Below are 19,202 nucleotides of genomic sequence, written 5' to 3' on the forward strand. Positions count from 1 at the left end.
TGTACCTAAGGCTTTTAAGCACATACTGATTTGCAAAATATGGTCTGTAACTTTAGTGAGCTAACGCTCACACTAACAAGAGCACCACCTTGCGGTGCAGACCGCTCATCTATTTTTCTTTTAAAGGTGAAGGGACCTATCTTAATACTTCAATCACAAAGGAGGGAGGGGCGGGGTGGAGGAAGGTGTATAGTGTGGGTGTGTGGTCATTTATTACATTTTCTGCCAAAAATAAGAAAAAAATGCAAAAAAAAAAAAAAAAAAAAAATTTTGGGGGGGGGGGGGGGAGATTCTTGGGTGGGATGGTTGGACGGTATTTCAAAAATATATAAAAATAAAAAATATTTTTGCTTTTTATACATGTTTCAAAAAAAAATTGGGGGGGCGGGGGGGGGGGGGGCAGTGGGAGGGTATAGTGTGAGGATGTAGTCATTCATTAGATGATCTTTAAAATAAATGAAAAAAAAAGTTTTTTTTCTGGGGGGGGGGGGTGATTCTGGGGGGGGGTGGATGGGGGAATGGTGTGGAGTCTATTGTGGTATGTCAGGTAAGAGTTGTTATGTCGAAGTATCAATCAAATCTAATCATAAATAAAGAAGTTATGGCAATGTTAGCAAAATTTAATAATTTGACCTTGATAGTCAAGGTCATTCAAAGGTCAAGGTAAAATTCAACTTGCCAGGTACAGTACCCTCATGATAGCATGAAAGTATTTGAAGTTTGAAAGCAATAGCCTTGATACTTTAGAAGTAAAGTGGATCTAAACACAAAATTTAACCATATATTCAAAGTTACTAAGTCAAAAAAAGGCCATAATTCTGTCAAAAGGAAAACCAGAGTTATGCAACTTGTCCTGTACTGTCCCCTTATGATAGTTTGCGAGTGTTCCAAGTATGAAGGCAATATCTATGATACTATAGGAGTAAAGTGGACCAAAACACAAAACTTAATCAAATTTTCAATTTGTAAGTATAAAGGGCCCATAATTCTGTCAAAATGCCAGTCAGAGTTACATTACTTTGCCTGCACAGTCCCCTTAAGATAGTTAGTAAGTGTTGCAAGTATGAAAGCAATAGCTTTGATACTTTAGGAATAAAGTGGACCTAAGCACAAAACTTTCTAAATTTTCTATTTTCTAAGTATAAAAAGGGCACATTATTCTGACAAAATGCATGCCAGAGTTATCTAACTTCGCCTGCCCAGTCCCCTTATGATAGTAAGTAAGTGTACCAAGTTTGAATGCAATAGCTTTGATACTTTATGAGAAAAGTGGACCTAAACACAAAACTTAACCGGACGCCGAGGTGATGACAATAGCTCTTTTTTTTTTTCAAAATATAGATGAGCTAAAAAATGAGTAAAAATCTTTGACCCGGCCCCCCCCCAACCCCCATAACTTTTGACCCAGGGGTCAGAGCAAAATTCCAAATAGTTCACCATCCCACATATGCTACCATGTATGTAAGTTTCAAGGTTCTAGTGCTAATAGTGTAGGAGGAGCAGGTGGCCAGGACGGACAAAACCACAATATTCCCACTTTTTCTCCGAAAAGTGTGGGGATAAAAATATGCCCATACAAGGAAAAATGTGTTACACTTAACATTTAAAAATGTTAATGCTTGATGGCATCTTACTTTTTCCATAAAAGAAGCAAAATAATTTAAAAAAAAAACTACAATTAATTGTTTTTTGAAAAGAACAATTATATTCCTGGTAAGATCACATGCAATACCGCAAAAATTAAATTTGATTATCACCCAAGAACAAGTTTTTATCTTTAAAAACAGCGTTTTCTTACAGTGATTTTTTTTGCCCAAAATTACCGCCGATATTCAGCTGCTTCCCAATTGCAAAAATCAACGTTTTTTCCCAAAAATCTGATCAAAATTTCCCAAAAAAGGACCAAATTTTCCCAATAAACACAATAAGATTACAATGTCATTTAGCGGTAATGTCGTAGAACAAGTGCCGATCGAGCTTGTCGAGTCGTCGCCGAAGGACAACTGACTTACATATTGGTTCGCGAATGTAGCCGAATACATATGATTTTACATTGCCACTCATTCTCTCTATATTGGGGAGAATATCGACAATAGTCGATGTATCCGGATTGAGTACGCCTGATTTTACACACGTCCAAGATGGCGGAAAATTTCGATGAAAGGCGAAAATGATAAATAACATGCGAATTAACAACAGATATCATATGGTTATTAGGGAATTATTTAATGCGTGTGTCAATTAACGCATAATACTACATTTGAGATAAAAAATACATTTATTAGAAGTCAGCACAGTGAATGTGCGTCACAGAAACGAGTGTTGACGTTGGAAAATTGGACAGTCTATTCACAAAGTTAAAGCATCTACGATGAGTATCGTTCGGAAATGGAAAGAGACAAACATGATTTGATTTATATGTTAGTGGATCTTTGTATACTCAGATTCATATGCATATTCTGCTTTATTATGTTTGTCACGCTGTACAGTTTACTGAAATAGCATTGAACTGAGGTTGTCAAGTGCAAGATATTGAAAGGTAAACAAATTAAATATATTCTTTTAACTCCATTTAATACATCAATTACACAACAAGAACACTAAAGCGTGTTTGTTGATATTTGTTAATGTTTTCCCCATATGAAGTATAGTTAAAAAAATAATGAATTAAATTAATACTCTAAAGGGGTTATGATTAAATGGTGTATTTAAGAATCTATAGATTATTGCAAGTTTAATATGCATGGGGAAGGATATTAATATAATATTGTCTTCATTGTAAGAAGACATTAAAGCAGCACTTTATAATATAAAATTGCTGTCAAACATGCACTTAAAAACAATTTTAATTCTGTTACGTATAATAATATTTATAATGCTTAATGTTTCCCAATGTCATGGTTTATCACGCTATTTTTCCCAATTTCATGGTTTATCGCACTAATTTTTCAATCCAAATGGCACAGGCTGTAACAAATAAAAGCAACAAAAATCACTGTCTTATATACTAACAAGAGCTGTCACCATAGGATGACTTATGCCCCCTATAAATACTTGGTAGAAGTTATGAGCTTTTTTCGAAACCTAAACACAGATTTCGAAACCTAAACGCTGGCCTAAGTTCAAGGTCAAGGTCACAGGGGTCAAAATTTGTGTGCGTATGGAAAGGCCTTGTCCATATACACATGCATGCCAAAATTAAAATTTCTATCTGAAGCGACATAGAAGTTATGAGCATTATTCGAAATCTAAACGCAAAGTGTAACGGACAGTCCGATCACTATGTGCCCTCCTTCGAGGGCATAAAAATGTCTTAGAATATCAAAATAAATCAGAAAGCCACATAAACTAGAAAGCGGACACCATGCTAAATCCTTGAAATGCACTAAGTGATCCTGTGACTTAGTTTTTGTGCCGGCATGACCCATATTCGAAACTTGACCTAGATATTGTCTTGAAACAACTTCTGACCAAGTTTGGTAAAGATCAGATGAAAACTACTTCAATTAAAGAGCGGACACCATGCTAAATCCTTGAAATGCACTAAGTGACCCCGTGACCTAGTTTTTGACCCGGCATGACCCATATTCTTTACCTAGATATTGTCTAGCTTCAACTTCTGACCAAGTTTGGTAAAGATCGGATGAGAACTATTTGAATTAGAGAGCGGACACGAAAAGTGTGACAGACTGATTGACAGACAGACAGACTGACGGACAGTGCGAAAACTATATACCCCCTTTTCTTCAAAAGGGGGCATAAAAATCCTGCCTGGACTGTATAACACTTCCAATATCCATTGCATTGAAGTTAGGCAAACTTCCACGAAATTCACTTTAATACCAGCTTTTACTATGTACGTTTCTGTGTTTAGGAGGGACCCCTTGCATGTAGTTACTACGTACCTTTCTGCGTTTGGGAGGGACCCCCTGCATGTAGACGTCACTGTGTGGCCGCTGTGGGGCCTGGCCCCTCTGTGTCTCAATGTCACGCATGATCACTGGCACCCAGTCCTGAAAACACACCAGTTGTTGTATAATGAGCCTCGCTTTGGGAAAACTGGGTTTAATGCATGTGCGCAAAATGTCATCCCAGATTAGCCTGTGCAGTCTGCACTTTCAGAATTGACAGCTTTTTCTTGGAGAAGAGACTTCACTTAAAAGAACAAGATGTGTTTGTGAAACACAATGTCCCCCTATATGACGTTTGACCTTGAAGGATGACCTTGACCTTGTGAATGATGACCTTGACCTTTCACCACTCAAAATGTGCAGCCCCATGAGATACACATGCATGCCAAATATCAAGTTGCTATCTTCAATATTGCAAAAGTATTCATAAAATAAGCGATTTGGGCCACATATATTTGACCTCTGACCTTGAAGGATGACCTTGACCTTTCACCACTCAAAATGTGCAGCTCCATGAGATGCACATGCTTGCCAAATATCAAGTTGCTATCTTCAATATTGCAAAAGTATTTATAAAATAAGCGATTTGGGCCACATATATTTGACCTCTGACCTTGAAGGATGACCTTGACCTTTCACCACTCAAAATGTGCAGCTCCATGAGATACACATGCATGCCAAATATCAAGTTGCTATCTTCAATATTGCAAAAGTATTCATAAAATGAGCGATTTTGGCCACATATATTTGACCTCTGACCTTGAAGGATGACCTTGACCTTTTACCACTCAAAATGTGCAGCTTCATGCATGCCAAATATGAAGTTGCTATCTTCAATATAGCAAAAGTTATTGCAAAATGTTAAAGTTGGCGCAAACAGACCAACAAACCAACAGACCAACATACCAACAGACAGACAGGGCAAAAACAATATGTCCCCCACTACTATAGTGGGGGACATAAAAATTCAATAAAATCGTTAAGTGTCTCATTGATAAGCCTACACAGACTGCACATGTATTAAGCCCTATTTTCCCAGAGAAAGACTTCTATCACACAGGATAGTTTATTGATATCAGTCTCTAACTACACTCTCTCTCTACCTTGTATCATACTGCTACATAGATAGCTGTCTCATATCACACAGGATAGTTTATTGATATCAGTCTCTAACTACACTCTCTCTCTACCTTGTATCATACTGCTACATAGATAGCTGTCTCATATCACACAGGATAGTTTATTGATATCAGTCTCTAACTACACTCTCTCTCTACCTTGTATCATACTGCTACATAGATAGCTGTCTCATATCACACAGGATAGTTTATTGATATCAGTCTCTAACTACACTCTCTCTCTACCTTGTATCATACTGCTACATAGATAGCTGTCTCATATCACACAGGATAGTTTATTGATATCAGTCTCTAACTACACTCTCTCTCTACCTTGTATCATACTGCTACATAGATAGCTGTCTCATATCACACAGGATAGTTTATTGATATCAGTCTCTAACTACACTCTCTCTCTACCTTGTATCATACTGCTACATAGATAGCTGTCTCATATCACACAGGATAGTTTATTGATATCAGTCTCATACTACACTCTCTCTCTACCTTGTATCATACTGCTACATAGATAGCTGTCTCATATCACACAGGATAGTTTATTGATATCAGTCTCTAACTACACTCTCTCTCTACCTTGTATCATACTGCTACATAGATAGCTGTCTCATATCACACAGGATAGTTTATTGATATCAGTCTCATACTACACTCTCTCTCTACCTTGTATCATACTGCTACATAGATAGCTGTCTCATATCACACAGGATAGTTTATTGATATCAGTCTCTAACTACACTCTCTCTCTACCTTGTATCATACTGCTACATAGATAGCTGTCTCATATCACACAGGATAGTTTATTGATATCAGTCTCTAACTACACTCTCTCTCTACCTTGTATCATACTGCTACATAGATAGCTGTCTCATATCACACAGGATAGTTTATTGATATCAGTCTCTAACTACACTCTCTCTCTACCTTGTATCATACTGCTACATAGATAGCTGTCTCATATCACACAGGATAGTTTATTGATATCAGTCTCATACTACACTCTCTCTCTACCTTGTATCATACTGCTACATAGATAGCTGTCTCATATCACACAGGATAGTTTATTGATATCAGTCTCTAACTACACTCTCTCTCTACCTTGTATCATACTGCTACATAGATAGCTGTCTCATATCACACAGGATAGTTTATTGATATCAGTCTCTAACTACACTCTCTCTCTACCTTGTATCATACTGCTACATAGATAGCTGTCTCATATCACACAGGATAGTTTATTGATATCAGTCTCTAACTACACTCTCTCTCTACCTTGTATCATACTGCTACATAGATAGCTGTCTCATATCACACAGGATAGTTTATTGATATCAGTCTCTAACTACACTCTCTCTCTACCTTGTATCATACTGCTACATAGATAGCTGTCTCATATCACACAGGATAGTTTATTGATATCAGTCTCTAACTACACTCTCTCTCTACCTTGTATCATACTGCTACATAGATAGCTGTCTCATATCACACAGGATAGTTTATTGATATCAGTCTCTAACTACACTCTCTCTCTACCTTGTATCATACTGCTACATAGATAGCTGTCTCATATCACACAGGATAGTTTATTGATATCAGTCTCTAACTACACTCTCTCTCTACCTTGTATCATACTGCTACATAGATAGCTGTCTCATATCACACAGGATAGTTTATTGATATCAGTCTCTAACTACACTCTCTCTCTACCTTGTATCATACTGCTACATAGATAGCTGTCTCATATCACACAGGATAGTTTATTGATATCAGTCTCTAACTACACTCTCTCTCTACCTTGTATCATACTGCTACATAGATAGCTGTCTCATATCACACAGGATAGTTTATTGATATCAGTCTCATACTACACTCTCTCTCTACCTTGTATCATACTGCTACATAGATAGCTGTCTCATATCACACAGGATAGTTTATTGATATCAGTCTCTAACTACACTCTCTCTCTACCTTGTATCATACTGCTACATAGATAGCTGTCTCATATCACACAGGATAGTTTATTGATATCAGTCTCTAACTACACTCTCTCTCTACCTTGTATCATACTGCTACATAGATAGCTGTCTCATATCACACAGGATAGTTTATTGATATCAGTCTCATACTACACTCTCTCTCTACCTTGTATCATACTGCTACATAGATAGCTGTCTCATATCACACAGGATAGTTTATTGATATCAGTCTCATACTACACTCTCTCTCTACCTTGTATCATACTGCTACATAGATAGCTGTCTCATATCACACAGGATAGTGTATTGATATCAGTCTCTAACTACACTCTCTCTCTACCTTGTATCATACTGCTACATAGATAGCTGTCTCATATCACACAGGATAGTTTATTGATATCAGTCTCTAACTACACTCTCTCTCTACCTTGTATCATACTGCTACATAGATAGCTGTCTCATATCACACAGGATAGTTTATTGATATCAGTCTCTAACTACACTCTCTCTCTACCTTGTATCATACTGCTACATAGATAGCTGTCTCATATCACACAGGATAGTTTATTGATATCAGTCTCTAACTACACTCTCTCTCTACCTTGTATCATACTGCTACATAGATAGCTGTCTCATATCACACAGGATAGTTTATTGATATCAGTCTCATACTACACTCTCTCTCTACCTTGTATCATACTGCTACATAGATAGCTGTCTCATATCACACAGGATAGTTTATTGATATCAGTCTCATACTACACTCTCTCTCTACCTTGTATCATACTGCTACATAGATAGCTGTCTCATATCACACAGGATAGTTTATTGATATCAGTCTCTAACTACACTCTCTCTCTACCTTGTATCATACTGCTACATAGATAGCTGTCTCATATCACACAGGATAGTTTATTGATATCAGTCTCTAACTACACTCTCTCTCTACCTTGTATCATACTGCTACATAGATAGCTGTCTCATATCACACAGGATAGTTTATTGATATCAGTCTCTAACTACACTCTCTCTCTACCTTGTATCATACTGCTACATAGATAGCTGTCTCATATCACACAGGATAGTTTATTGATATCAGTCTCATACTACACTCTCTCTCTACCTTGTATCATACTGCTACATAGATAGCTGTCTCATATCACACAGGATAGTTTATTGATATCAGTCTCTAACTACACTCTCTCTCTACCTTGTATCATACTGCTACATAGATAGCTGTCTCATATCACACAGGATAGTTTATTGATATCAGTCTCTAACTACACTCTCTCTCTACCTTGTATCATACTGCTACATAGATAGCTGTCTCATATCACACAGGATAGTTTATTGATATCAGTCTCTAACTACACTCTCTCTCTACCTTGTATCATACTGCTACATAGATAGCTGTCTCATATCACACAGGATAGTTTATTGATATCAGTCTCATACTACACTCTCTCTCTACCTTGTATCATACTGCTACATAGATAGCTGTCTCATATCACACAGGATAGTTTATTGATATCAGTCTCTAACTACACTCTCTCTCTACCTTGTATCATACTGCTACATAGATAGCTGTCTCATATCACACAGGATAGTTTATTGATATCAGTCTCTAACTACACTCTCTCTCTACCTTGTATCATACTGCTACATAGATAGCTGTCTCATATCACACAGGATAGTTTATTGATATCAGTCTCTAACTACACTCTCTCTCTACCTTGTATCATACTGCTACATAGATAGCTGTCTCATATCACACAGGATAGTTTATTGATATCAGTCTCTAACTACACTCTCTCTCTACCTTGTATCATACTGCTACATAGATAGCTGTCTCATATCACACAGGATAGTTTATTGATATCAGTCTCTAACTACACTCTCTCTCTACCTTGTATCATACTGCTACATAGATAGCTGTCTCATATCACACAGGATAGTTTATTGATATCAGTCTCTAACTACACTCTCTCTCTACCTTGTATCATACTGCTACATAGATAGCTGTCTCATATCACACAGGATAGTTTATTGATATCAGTCTCTAACTACACTCTCTCTCTACCTTGTATCATACTGCTACATAGATAGCTGTCTCATATCACACAGGATAGTTTATTGATATCAGTCTCTAACTACACTCTCTCTCTACCTTGTATCATACTGCTACATAGATAGCTGTCTCATATCACACAGGATAGTTTATTGATATCAGTCTCTAACTACACTCTCTCTCTACCTTGTATCATACTGCTACATAGATAGCTGTCTCATATCACACAGGATAGTTTATTGATATCAGTCTCTAACTACACTCTCTCTCTACCTTGTATCATACTGCTACATAGATAGCTGTCTCATATCACACAGGATAGTTTATTGATATCAGTCTCTAACTACACTCTCTCTCTACCTTGTATCATACTGCTACATAGATAGCTGTCTCATATCACACAGGATAGTTTATTGATATCAGTCTCTAACTACACTCTCTCTCTACCTTGTATCATACTGCTACATAGATAGCTGTCTCATATCACACAGGATAGTTTATTGATATCAGTCTCTAACTACACTCTCTCTCTACCTTGTATCATACTGCTACATAGATAGCTGTCTCATATCACACAGGATAGTTTATTGATATCAGTCTCTAACTACACTCTCTCTCTACCTTGCATCATACTGCTACATAGATAGCTGTCTCATATCACACAGGATAGTTTATTGATATCAGTCTCATACTACACTCTCTCTCTACCTTGTATCATACTGCTACATAGATAGCTGTCTCATATCACACAGGATAGTTTATTGATATCAGTCTCTAACTACACTCTCTCTCTACCTTGTATCATACTGCTACATAGATAGCTGTCTCATATCACACAGGATAGTTTATTGATATCAGTCTCTAACTACACTCTCTCTCTACCTTGTATCATACTGCTACATAGATAGCTGTCTCATATCACACAGGATAGTTTATTGATATCAGTCTCATACTACACTCTCTCTCTACCTTGTATCATACTGCTACATAGATAGCTGTCTCATATCACACAGGATAGTTTATTGATATCAGTCTCATACTACACTCTCTCTCTACCTTGTATCATACTGCTACATAGATAGCTGTCTCATATCACACAGGATAGTGTATTGATATCAGTCTCTAACTACACTCTCTCTCTACCTTGTATCATACTGCTACATAGATAGCTGTCTCATATCACACAGGATAGTTTATTGATATCAGTCTCTAACTACACTCTCTCTCTACCTTGTATCATACTGCTACATAGATAGCTGTCTCATATCACACAGGATAGTTTATTGATATCAGTCTCTAACTACACTCTCTCTCTACCTTGTATCATACTGCTACATAGATAGCTGTCTCATATCACACAGGATAGTTTATTGATATCAGTCTCTAACTACACTCTCTCTCTACCTTGTATCATACTGCTACATAGATAGCTGTCTCATATCACACAGGATAGTTTATTGATATCAGTCTCATACTACACTCTCTCTCTACCTTGTATCATACTGCTACATAGATAGCTGTCTCATATCACACAGGATAGTTTATTGATATCAGTCTCATACTACACTCTCTCTCTACCTTGTATCATACTGCTACATAGATAGCTGTCTCATATCACACAGGATAGTTTATTGATATCAGTCTCTAACTACACTCTCTCTCTACCTTGTATCATACTGCTACATAGATAGCTGTCTCATATCACCCTGCCTGATATATTTTTTATATCAGTTCACCAGGAAGTTGTTATATTAGTCCATTTTTAGAGGTAGATCATATTAATAGAACTCAAATGTAAAGTTATCATTCGTTTTAAATTGAATCAGATTCAACAGGACAAACAATACAATACCAAGTTATTATATATTTTATACACAAAAAACAACATAAACAGCAAACAAGAGATGTGTTTGTCAAAAACACAATGCCCCCTATTGCGCCGCTTTGAAGCCATATATTTGACCTTTGACCTTGAAGGATGACATTCACCTTTCACCACTCAAAATGTGCAGCTCCATGAGATACACATGCATGCCAAATATCAAGTTGCTATCTTCAATATTCCAAAAAGTTATGACCAAACTTTAATGAAGGTTAAAGTTTTAGGAAAGAAAAATACAATGATATTTGACCTTTGACCTTGAAGGATGACCTTGACCTTGACTTTTCACCACTCAAAATGTGCAGCTCCGTGAGATACACATGCATGCCAAATATGAAGTTGCTATCTTCAATATTGCAAAAGTTATCAAACTTTAACCAAGGTTAAAGTTTTGGGACACACACAATGAATGATTGAATGACAGACAGACAGGCCAAAAACAATATACCCTCGATCTTTCAATCCGGGGGCATAAAAACCTATTATACAAATATTAAGCACGAGTATCGGTACTCATGACATCACTATTTACACATCAAACGTCAAAAATCATATTCATTCCCGAAAAAAAATGCAGCGTTGTAGCTATTATTTATCACTGTTTCTTATAAAATGGGAGACTGGGAGGTATAATAAACAGAAACACAGATGATTGTTTTGTAATATATCAGAGTTGGCACAAATAAATAACGGCTCCGAAAGCCTCGCCAATAATTTTAATCTAACCCTCGTCTGATATATTAACCTGTTTTTGTCCCCTTCTGGTGAAACCGGAGGGGAGTTATGGTTTGCGCTCTGTCTGTCAGTCACACTTTTCTTGATCCTGCGATAACTTTAAAAGTTCTTCATATTTTTTCATGAAACTTGAAACATATATAGATGGCAATATGTAGATAATGCACGTCATTTTATTTTGTTCCCACGTCAAGAATTCTGGTTGCTATGGCGATAAATAGACTAGAAATATTGCTGAAAATAGTGGATCCTGCGATAACTTAAAAAGTTCTTCATATTTTTTCATAAAACTTGACACATATATAGAGGGCAATATGGAGATTATGCGCATCATTTCATTTTGTTCCTACGTCAAGAATTCTGGTTGCTATGGCAATAAATAGACTAGAAATATTGCTGAAAATAGTGGATCCTGCGATAACTTAAAAAGTTCTTCATATTTTTTCATGAAACTTGACACATATATAGATGGCAATATGGAGATTATGCGCATCATTTCATTTTGTTCCTACGTCAAGAATTCTGGTTGGTATGGCAACAAATAGACTAGAAATATTGCTAAAAATGGTGGAGTTTCACCAGTAGGGGACTTACATTGCTTGGCAATAGTCTTGTTTTATATGTATCATACACACTGTACCCAGCTTGTAGGAAGATATACAATCAATAGCATTTCATGGCCGAGCAGAAATTAATTTGTTTTACCGAGGGTACAACAGACTCCCATCCATCGCTGGCAGACTGTGCCCCGGCAGATGTGGGCTGGTTGACGGGTGTTTGGGGCTTCTTGCTGCGCCCCATGTCTGTTGAAGCTGCGCCCTTGATCTCACGGGCAGGAGAGAGGGTCAGAGGGATGTCTACCTCCACCTGGCAAAACCAGAGAAGACATGTACACTTAAGTCAAGGTACGGCTTATTTATCAGTGTATTTTCCCCCTTTTTGGGAATGGGAAAATTTAGATGAGAAATAATGAGTCATTTTGACTTAAATTGGGATATAAGTGTTGTTATTAGTGCTAACAAATACTTCAAAATTGAGAAAACCGTGTTTTCAATATCATATTTAATTTTAAGGAATTTGGGAAAATTATATACTTTTTCCATTTGATGTGGGTCTTTATAATGGCCTAGAATTTAAACAAAAAAAACAACAACAACACACTATTAATTTAATTGAAATACATGAAAAAATTGATAATTTTTCAGCCAAATATTTAAATTTGCTTTGATTGGCTACTTTGGGTGAATGACTTCAGTAAGCCTTAAGCTATTGTTATGACAAATAATGAGCTCTGACCTCTGCTGCTCCAGGTGACCGAGCATCTACAGGAGGACTTGTCTCCATAGGATGACCGTTTGTTTTCTCACTGGCCCCTTCCACACCTGACTTGCTTACACGTTTAGGGGACGGCTCCCTCAGGGGCGAGGAATCCCTCTTTACACTGGCCTTGGGGGTAGCTGATGACCTTAGAAAGATTGACGGATCAACATTTAAAAAAAATACTAGGCACATTGTAGAGTGCATATTTTTGTGGTTTCACACAGTTTATTATGTGCTTTATGTTAATAACAATTGACTCATAATTTAAATTATAATTGTCCAACAAATATTTGCTTAAAATATTCATTTGACATTTTTTTTTAATACACACACACACCAAATACTTTATTTCATGACAATATTATTTTGTTATTAATCAATTTAGAGAAGGAACATGATTTTAAGATTGACACACACAGGTATAGTTGGCATTGTTAATTTGGTGTCTGAAAGCATTGTCAGAATTTTCTCTTAACACACTTTAGTATTGGCTTCACCACCACAACAGAGTAAACCCATTACAACTTAGATATATGTATTTGACACATTCGTAGTCCCCAAGAAAGTTAATTTTAATAAAAGACCTTTATTACTAGATTCAAGTTTTAAAAGCTTCATTTGCATCCCTTAGATACTTATGAGCAGCAAACACCATAAAACCTGAACAAACTGCGAGTTACTTGCATTCTGTTCTGGTTTTATGCTTTTTGCACTTAGCCATTTTCACTTTGCTTCTGGGTGGGAAAGGGTTAAATAAATACTTTTGAACTTAACTTAAGTTTGACACACATCCAAAAGTTTAAACTAAACTTAAATAGTACACACTTATCAAAAGTTTCAACTAAACTTAAGCTAATAAAACATTAAAAAAATGCCACCCATACTTGCTCAAACTCTCCTGTGTAGAACTCTGAGCAGTGGACGCCGAAGACGCAGCTTCTGCTGATGATGATGACACTTTTTTCACGCCAGACCGTGCCCTGCGTTGAGCCCCTGCAGACTGGGGTCCCGCAGACTGGTACACAAGGAAATGGGCCACTTCACCCTCGGACACAGTGATTGTCGGGATGAATGAGGCAAACTGCTGGGTCGTAGTTGCAACCATCCATTGCTGGATGAGAGGGTTTACTCCAGTTGTAAACATGGCCTGCAAGAATATAAGAGGGTTCACTACAGTTGTAAACATGACCTGCAAGAATATAAGAGGGTTCACTCCAGTTGTGAACATGGCCTACAAGAGGGTTCACTCCAGTTGTGAACATGGCCTACATATAAGAGGGTTCACTCCAGTTGTGAACATGGCCTGCAAGAATATAAAAGGGTTCACACAAGTTGTGAACAAGGCCTGCATAGGAGGGTTCACTCCACTTGTGAACAAGGACTGCAAGAATATAAGAGGGTTCACTTGTGAACAAGGCCTGCAAATGGAGGCTCGAACTTTTGACCAATAAGAACAACATTACCTTCTGTACATTGAATGGGTGATCCAAGAATTGTTGTCAAGTTTCCAGAAAAATTCCCTTGTATGGTATAGGAGATATGGAACAGGACAGAGAAATGAAGGCTTAAACTTTTGACCTTAAAGAATGACCTTGACCTTATGCCAGCATGACTGACCAGTGCCTCCTGCAGATCCTCTCAATGACCTTCAAGTAGATCATTGACCCTTTATCACTTACATACGTATTTAACCCTTTATCACTTAGATACGTATTTAACCCTTTATCACTTAGATACGTATTTAACCCTTTATCACTTAGATATGTATTTAACCCTTTATCACTTAGATACGTATTTAACCTTTTACCAATTAGATACATATTAAACCCTTGACCACTTAGATAGGTATTTAACCCTTACCACTTAGATAGGTATTTAACCCTTTACCACTTAGATAGGTATTTAACCCTTTACCACTTAGATACGTATTTAACCGTTTACCACTTAGATAGGTATTTAACCCTTTACCACTTAGATAGGTATTTAACCCTTTACCACTTAGATAGGTATTTAACCGTTTACCACTTAGATAGGTATTTAACCCTTACCACTTAGATAGGTATTTAACCCTTTATCACTTAGATATGTATTTAACCCTTTATCACTTAGATACGTATTTAACCTTTTACCAATTAGATACATATTAAACCCTTGACCACTTAGATAGGTATTTAACCCTTACCACTTAGATAGGTATTTAACCCTTTACCACTTAGATAGGTATTTAACCCTTTACCACTTAGATAGGTATTTAACCGTTTACCACTTAGATAGGTATTTAACCCTTACCACTTAGATAGGTATTTAACCCTTACCACTTAGATAGGTATTTAACCCTTTTACTTTACCACTTAGAAAGGTATTTAACCCTTTACCACTTAAATAGGTTTTTAACCCTGTACCACTTAAATACGTATGTTGCGGCATTTGTAGTCCCTTACATTCAATTAACGACCTTCCTTACTGGATTCAAATTTTAAAGGCTTTATTTCCAACCCTTACATACTGGTGAGCAGCAAACAGCATAAAACCTGAACAGACTGTGAGTTACTCACAGGCTGTTCTGGTTATATGCTATTTGCACATAGCCATTTTCGATTTGCTTCTAAGTGGTAAATGGTTAACAGAGTACATGTATAGGAGATCTGGAGTGAAGATATGGAGTGAACATGGCCTGCAACAAAATTGCCTTTATTATCTAATTGTATTTCATTTTTAAATTTTTTATGGTTATGTTCTTTTAACCACTAAAACAGGCACTTTGATGTGTTTGCAGACACTTACTTACAATTTGTTCTGGTTTTATGCTTTTGAGCAGGAAAAGAGAAAACCAGAGATTAAGCACTTAAATTGTACTTTTGATTTATATAATGGAATGTGTTGCTGCACATGTTTTACACGTTTAATGATGTTCTATGGATACTATTACATAAGAATCATAATATATTAAACACGAAACCATCGGAGACAGGTGATGCTCCCCAAAGTTTTTTTTTGTCACAATATTGCACTATATATTCAGATAAAAAGAAACGTCTTGAGGGGCATAACTTTAGACAAAATAATACGATGGATGGTTTAGCAACTTAAAAATTTCAAAGGGCCATAACTCTAAATAAATCATCTAACCAGAAACCACAAATAACATGCGCATCTCCTCAAGGTAGTTAAGCTTCCCATAAAGCTTCATTAAATTCCAGTCAGTAGTTGGGGGGACAAGAATTGCACTATATGTACAGTTAATGGAAAATTTCAAAGGGCCATAACTCTGTGAAAAATCATCCGACCAGAACCCGCTGATAATATGCACATCTTCTCTTGGTAGTGAAGCTTCCCATAAAGTTTAATTGAATTCCGGTCATTAATTGCTGAGAAATAGCCCGGACAAAAATTGTGCACGGACGGAAGGACACACGGACAGACGAAGCGGCGACTATATGCTCCCCCAAATTTTTTTGGGGGAGCATAATAATTAATACCAAAAGACCAATTGCTAGTCACATAAACTGATGTCACATAAAATCAGTTGAACAATGTCATCAGACTGTGCATGACTGCTTCATTGCATGCATAAAGTCCCCATAAATTGGCAAGTATCTTTTTAGCAAAAATCTAGTAAAGGCGGAAAGTGTAATAGATTTTTAGCCTGTCCAGACTGCACAGACTAATATGAACAACACTTAATGCCCCATTTTCTCAGATCAAGGGTGAAACATTACTGCTATACCCACCAGCCTGCTGCGTAGCAGAGCCTCCACCTGTGTGATCCCTCCCAGGCATCGACTGCACAGCACAAACAGCTCTGAGAGGAAACGACGAACACTAGCATACAGGTCCTGCCCGAAATGAGGGTCACTCTCTGTAATAGTGTAACACCTAGGATTCAGCATTGAACATTTCTATATTAGTATTAGATCCAATAGTTTATTTCTCACTTCATTTCTTTAGCTGTAAAGACATGAGTTCAAGTTCATTCAGAGCAAGGTGATAACGAAAGGCAAATCTAGAGCAAGGTTATAAAGGGAAAAAAGTCTAAAGCAAAGTGAGGTAAGTCAAAAGCAAGGTGATAAAGAGAGGCAAGTCTAAAGCAAGGTGATTATCGCGATCGTGTGGGATAATAAAGGTACAAAGCGTTGTGTGTTCAGGTTCTTCCTTTTACTTCAGATTCAAATATAAACAATGACGTATAAAACAACAACAAATATGGCGTGACGTCAGGGACGTAATACACTTAAGCGCGGCGCGGCAAATAACGTTACGTTACATTCACAACATTCTGGGGGCCGCGAAAAGTGACAATTATTAACAATCAGAGGAGAATATGTATCATTACTTATGATATCCTGAATCATTCGTTAAAATCTTAAGATTGCAGTAACACTAATTTGACCACAAGTATACACGTTGATTTGAAATGAATATCAAATGTTTATCACTCAATTTCTGAATAACAATTTCTTAACAACAATTTAATAAGTGTCTCTCGTATTTCAATTACATGTACACTCAACTGTCTATTTCGGTATTTCAATCACAATTGCGCGTTAACCTTTAATACTTAATTGTTCTCTATTCAACATCACTGACTGTCTCTAATGGTTAGAGTTTGCACGTTGTACGTTTTGGGAATAAATCGCCGCTCTGTTCCATTTCTGCAAAGTTCTTCTTGTACGACTTGGTAGTTGAATAACTTCTTAAGGTGATTGGAAGCAGCAATATATGTCGTAGCATTGTCTAATACCATCACCGTGGGCAACGACTTTCGGCTGGCAAATCTCTGGAACGCTTGAAGGAACGAGTCGGTTGATAGGTCAGGTGGGGGTGGGGTAGGCGGAGGTTCGTCTGACATGTAAGAGCAGGACTGAAAGCCAGGGCTAATTGTCGCGTCGTACACATTACCAACTGGCTGACTTCCGGACGATGTTTGCCTTTGATACGGAGACTCAGTCCTATTTCCGTTCGTATATTGCACATGTGACATTGGCTGACTGTAACTACCACCATCGTTATAATCTTCTCTTTGGTTGTAGCTGTTGTCATTTCGTATATCAATTTGAGTTGGTGGATTCAACTGTAACTGAATACCAGATGTCGACTTATATGGGAACTTATTCTGTTGTGATTGTTGCCCAGACATTGGCGGAGTTTGTTCCAACTGAGGCATGTCATATGCACTACTTTCTTGGCCGTTATTATATCCACTAGATACATTATTAAGTGCTTGGTACCCAGTTCCGATACGATAATCTGGAAGTGTAGAGTATTTATCACGTTTCTCCAGAGGGGTCGAAAACTGACCGGACCCGATGGGCGTGGGTGACATAGAGGCGCTTTTTCCGGGACCTTTCTTGATTGTGAGCTGCAGGATGTTTGTGGCCCCGCAGACCACCTCCTGGGCCTCGTTGTGGCTGATGTTCGTGGCGTTCACGTTTCCTATCTTCAGTACAACATCGCCGGGAGCCGGGCTGTTAGAGTTCGCCGCCACACTTCCTGACGTCACAGTTCTGTCGGGAAAGAAAGAAGAAGCCTCTGGGTTCAAACCATTGTTGTTGCGCTGCTGATTACTTGAATTTCTCTGGTCATCTCGTGGTAGATCGGTAGTATGCGGGGCTGCTCTCTTCTCCTGTTGATCTCGGAAAGCTTGTAAGCGACACAGCTGGATATCCAGTTCCGCTGAATACGTGTCTGTTTGAAAGATTTCTTCCTCCAATCCCTCTATCTCCGTCTGTGAAAGTATTTTCTCATTCAGTGTCTCTAGAATCGTGACTTTCGCTTCAATAGTGTTGAGAATAGCGTGAAAATCGGTCAATGAATCGTTCTCCTTAGATTGTTCGATTTTCTCCAAATATTTCTCAATGAAACGGCGGTGACCCTCTCTCTGTATCTGTATTCTCTGTAGATTCATTTTTTGTAACGGCACCAATATCGCGTTCGTGTGGGATAATAAAGGTACAAAGCGTTGTGTGTTCAGGTTCTTCCTTTTACTTCAGATTCAAATATAAACAATGACGTATATAAACAACAACAAATATGGCGTGACGTCAGGGACGTAATACACTTAAGCGCGGCGCGGCAAATAACGTTACGTTACATTCACAACAGTGATAAAGAGAGGAAAGTCTAAAGCAAGGTGATAAAGAGAAGCAAGTCAAAAGCAAGGTGATGAAATGAGGC

The 19,202-nt window shown here is 37.5% G+C and overlaps 1 protein-coding gene across 2 annotated transcripts in view; it reads right to left on the bottom strand.

Moving 5' to 3' along the window:
* Window positions 1–19,202, bottom strand: part of LOC127837639 (large proline-rich protein BAG6-like) — an 88,894-nt gene that overhangs the window by 3,743 nt on the left and 65,949 nt on the right. For both annotated transcript variants that reach the window (XM_052364875.1, XM_052364874.1), the window contains 5 exons: window positions 16,760–16,887; window positions 13,913–14,175; window positions 13,005–13,173; window positions 12,414–12,575; window positions 3,906–4,013 (listed from right to left, as the gene is read on the bottom strand). In XM_052364875.1, the coding sequence (XP_052220835.1) occupies window positions 3,906–4,013; window positions 12,414–12,575; window positions 13,005–13,173; window positions 13,913–14,175; window positions 16,760–16,887 (830 nt within the window). The remainder of the gene's footprint in view (window positions 1–3,905; window positions 4,014–12,413; window positions 12,576–13,004; window positions 13,174–13,912; window positions 14,176–16,759; window positions 16,888–19,202) is intronic.

The sequence above is a fragment of the Dreissena polymorpha genome, chromosome 7 (genome assembly GCF_020536995.1).
Source record: "Dreissena polymorpha isolate Duluth1 chromosome 7, UMN_Dpol_1.0, whole genome shotgun sequence".
Lineage (NCBI taxonomy): Eukaryota > Metazoa > Mollusca > Bivalvia > Myida > Dreissenidae > Dreissena > Dreissena polymorpha.